This window comes from Microtus ochrogaster, chromosome 15 (genome assembly GCF_000317375.1).
Source record: "Microtus ochrogaster isolate Prairie Vole_2 chromosome 15, MicOch1.0, whole genome shotgun sequence".
Taxonomy (NCBI): domain Eukaryota; kingdom Metazoa; phylum Chordata; class Mammalia; order Rodentia; family Cricetidae; genus Microtus; species Microtus ochrogaster.
The window spans coordinates 2,934,257-2,938,211 of NC_022017.1; the positions used below are offsets into that span (position 1 = coordinate 2,934,257).

Below are 3,955 nucleotides of genomic sequence, written 5' to 3' on the forward strand. Positions count from 1 at the left end.
TGTACACCGCAGGGGAGGACACGCCCAGCATGTACACCGCAGGGGAGCACACGCCTAGCATGTACACCGCAGGGGAGGACACGCCCAGCATGTACCCCGCAGGGGAGCACACGCCTAGCGTGCAACAACAGGGGAGCACACACCTAGCATGACAAGTCTGGCATTAACACTTTCAGCTCCAACACAAGGCTGACAGAGTGGAGGAGTGAGGGGACAGATTCCTGTGCAGGGACAGTTGACTGTGGACCCCAGCGGGATGTGCCCTGCCTCATTTCACCTGTCCCATCATAAAGTCTAAAGTCGTACAGTAAAGTCACCCAAAATGTAAGTCACTTTGCACCCACACAGCGGCGTATTGTTTTCCCCCGAGACAGGGTTTCTCTGTAGCGTTGGAGCCTGTCCTGGAACTAGCTCTTGTAGACCAGGCTGGCCTCGAACTCACAGAGATCCACCTGCCTCTGCCTCCTGAACAAGTCATATCCTTTTACAGTATTGGTTGGTGCCTTGAGGTAGCCAGAAAGTCAGGTTTAGACAGGCTGGCTGCTTAGCCACCGCAGAAAGTTTTATTAAAGGGGAAGCCTAGAAGAAAAGAGATAGGGCAAGTAAGAGGGGCAGGGTCCAAGGTTCAGGTAAGACACAGGCGTTGGTACAGGATGACACCAGCATCCCATCTAGTTCCAGGTGAGGCACAAAAGAGACATTGATGTGAGGGCCCCCTTTGTGTGTGGGTGGGGCGGGGGGGGAGGGGGGGAATCTGAGACCAGAGGACCAAGTCTTCAGGCAGAAGCACGAGTTCCAAGTCTTCTCCGGAGGGAAGTGAAGAGGGAAGAGTTCAACACTCATGGGAGCCACGGGAGCCACTGCAGCCAAAGCCCCCAACACAGCCCGCGGAGCTGCAGAGAGTGCAAACACCGCCGGGGGCGCTCACATCCAGGCCAAGGGAACAGACTCCGGGTGCCCGAGATGGTACAGAGATTGAGGTCAGGCCCTGACCTCGGGTGACATCGGTGCCTGGAGCTTCATAGAGAGTCACGTGAGAGGTGAGACCAAAGGACTAAGGAAAGTCTTCCTGCCGAACCCCTGCCAGAGACTTCTAAGTCCTCTCCCAAACACACAGGGAATCACCCCCTGAGAAGAAACAGCCCCCACCACAGCTGCGATCTGCACAGAAAGACAGATAAATCCCTGCCTACTGCCTTCTCAGGGGACCGAGGGAATTGAGGCGGGGGCGGGGGCGGGGCTGGGGGGGAAGGGGTGGCCAGAAGAGCTTGCGTCTTACCCAAGTCTTACCTGAGCTCCCTGCCCCAAGTCCCAGACCAAACCTGTTGGGGGGGGGGAGCCACAGCTGACTCAGTTTCCCGAGGTTCCTACCAGTTCCTACCAGATTCCCCAAGACAGACACCACTGACTCCCACATCCCCAAACCAGATAAGCCTTTACCCTGCAAGCTCCTTGAGTCTGGCCTTGGCACCTACACTGTCTCCTGTCTGACACTGACTCCGCCTGCACCAGTGCTAGGGCCTTTTCATTCAAGGCGCTATTAAGGTGTGGGAAGACCGACACCCGTTCCCTCACCTCCTGGCTCCTCACCTCTGCTGCTGGCCCTCCAGAAGCCTGCGGTAGGTGGCGATCTCAAAGTCCAGGCCCAGCTTGACGATCATGAGCTCCTGGTACTCACGGAGCTGCCGTGCCATGTCCTGCTTGGCCCGCTGCAGGGCGGCCTCCAGCCAGGCCAGTTTGCCCTTAACACTGCTTGAGGCCACATGCGGCCCGGCCTCCACATCTTTGGCTTTCTCTAGTTCACAGGGCTGGGATGGAGCAAAGAGCAGAGAAAGAAAGAGCCTCATTTCCTAGGCCTCAGAAGTCCTGCAGTTCCTCAAAGCCCTGGGGTCAATGAGGGTATGATCTGTGGTTGGGAAGAAGCGAAGGCTTGCTCTGGAATTCGAGTGTTTTTCTCAGTATGTCTAAACCACAAGATTTAAAAAAAAAAAAAGAAAGAAAGAAAGAAAGAAAGAAAGAAAAGAAAGAAAGAAAGAAAGAAAAGAAAAAAAAACCTGCCCACTCCCTGTACTCAAGACGACACTGAAGGCCACCAACTGGAATTGCTAAGAATTCTCTGTCTCAATGATGGCACTCCACACGAGAGTTAAGATTAAAGATGTGTCAAATATTCTTTATCAAAGAAACTGAGCCAGGTGGTGGTGGCGCACGCCTTTAATCCCAGCACTCAGGTAGCAGAGGCAGGCAGATCTCTCTGAACTCAAGGCCAGCCTGGTCTACAGAGCGAGTTCTAGGACGGGCACTAAAGCTACACATAGAAACCCTGTCTCAAAAAACCAAAATAAATAAATAGATAAACTGGTTTAGTGTTTCATAAGGAATGAGCAGAATCTGAAGGCTTTGTAGTCTCAGCTATTCAAGAGGCTGAGGCAGGAGGATCAAAAGTTCAAGGCCTTCCTAGGGTCCAGAGAGTGCAAGGCCAGCTCAGGGAAACTCAGGGAGTTTTCACACTGAAAAAGGATAGACATCTGGGAGCAGCTCAGTAGCAAAGTGCTCACCACTATGGGAATAACTCTGGGCTCTGCCCCCAATACCACCCAAATCAGAAGAGAAAGTCTCCTTTCCGTAGGAGCCAGAGTATACATCTCTAGAAACAGTACTTATAGCATATGCCTGGTGAAGGTGCTACTGCCTGGGCAATCGGGGCAGGTTGGCTACTAGGAGACTCAACCACTGTGGGCCTTCCCACCCTTCTGTCACCACCAGAACCACAACCAGGCCATTTGCCTCAAAGCCACCAGTTTCTGAACAAGGAACCCTACACCAAGAATACACCTCAAGCCTAAGACACTTGGATCTGCAAAAAGTAAAACCAGACCCTGAACAGAAAGCCCTGGACAGGGGTACGGGATGAGCCAGGTAGATCAATTAAGGGGACTTCATGGGTAGAAACAGGAGGCTGGGAGAAGAAAGGTATCCATGAGCATCCTCTCCCTGCACACCAGGGCCTCAAACACCGTCAGGGCCTGCCTGATGAAGATGAAGGCCAGCACACAGAATCCTGTTCTCTGAGAGACTTGGTCTCTCCCACTCCTGCTAAGGCAGGACTTCTAAATGCATCCAGTCCCTTTCTCCAGTGACACATTCCTTCCCTTCCTCTTGTGCAGGACAGGCACGGTGCCCCAGTCAGGAGTGGCAGAGCTGGAGGCGGCCCACAGGAAGCCAGATCTCCCCACCAGGTTGCTGCCGCCAGTTCTGCATGTTTCCTTTGGTTTTGGACAGGGATGGGGGCTTTTGTTTCTCTGTGTTGTGTTGTTTTTGTGGGTTTGCTTGTTTGTCTTGGGGCAGTGTCTCACTCTGTTTAGTCTAGACTTGCCTGGACCTCACTGTGCAGCCCAGACTGCCCTCATCTGGAAATTCTTCTGTTTCAGCCTCCCAAGCACAAGGATTAGGGCTCTATTTTACGTTTAGTTTTTCAGCGAGGGACTTGAGAACCAGGGCCTTTGGCAGGCTAGGCAAACATTCTGCTGATGAGCCAGAACCCAAGCTAAGAAGCCTTGTAGCCCAGATGCTCTTGAGCTCACCCTACAGCACTAGGAGGCCTGGAACCTGAGATCTTCCGAGCGCAGGAGTTACAAACGTGTGCTACAACACCCACCTCGATTGTCACATGCTTTGAATAAACTGGAAAACTGAGTTTCTGGTGAATCTTGTCATTTCTAAACATAGCTCAGAATTATTACAAGGCAAAACAAAAATCAAACAAGGGAAGGCCAAGCAATGTGCGTTGATATATAATTTCTTGGTTAATTGCCTTTCTATATAAAACACCCCAGGCAAAGGGAAGCAAGAGTGGTAAATGCAGTCAGACACACACACATCACACATGCACACACACACACATCACACATGCACACACACACTCAAACATGTACACACATACACTCTCCCACAT

At 52.1% G+C, this 3,955-nt stretch overlaps 1 protein-coding gene across 1 annotated transcript in view; it reads right to left on the reverse strand.

The window, feature by feature from the left end:
• Positions 1-832: 832 nt before the first annotated feature.
• The window catches only part of LOC101998779 (keratin, type II microfibrillar, component 7C-like), an 8,883-nt gene continuing 5,760 nt past the window's right edge, over positions 833-3,955 (reverse strand). Inside the window, exons 3-5 of the mRNA XM_026782656.1 lie at positions 1,591-1,808; positions 1,291-1,322; positions 833-1,017 (exon numbers count right to left, since the gene is read on the reverse strand). Of these exons, the coding sequence (XP_026638457.1) occupies positions 833-1,017; positions 1,291-1,322; positions 1,591-1,808 (435 nt within the window). The remainder of the gene's footprint in view (positions 1,018-1,290; positions 1,323-1,590; positions 1,809-3,955) is intronic.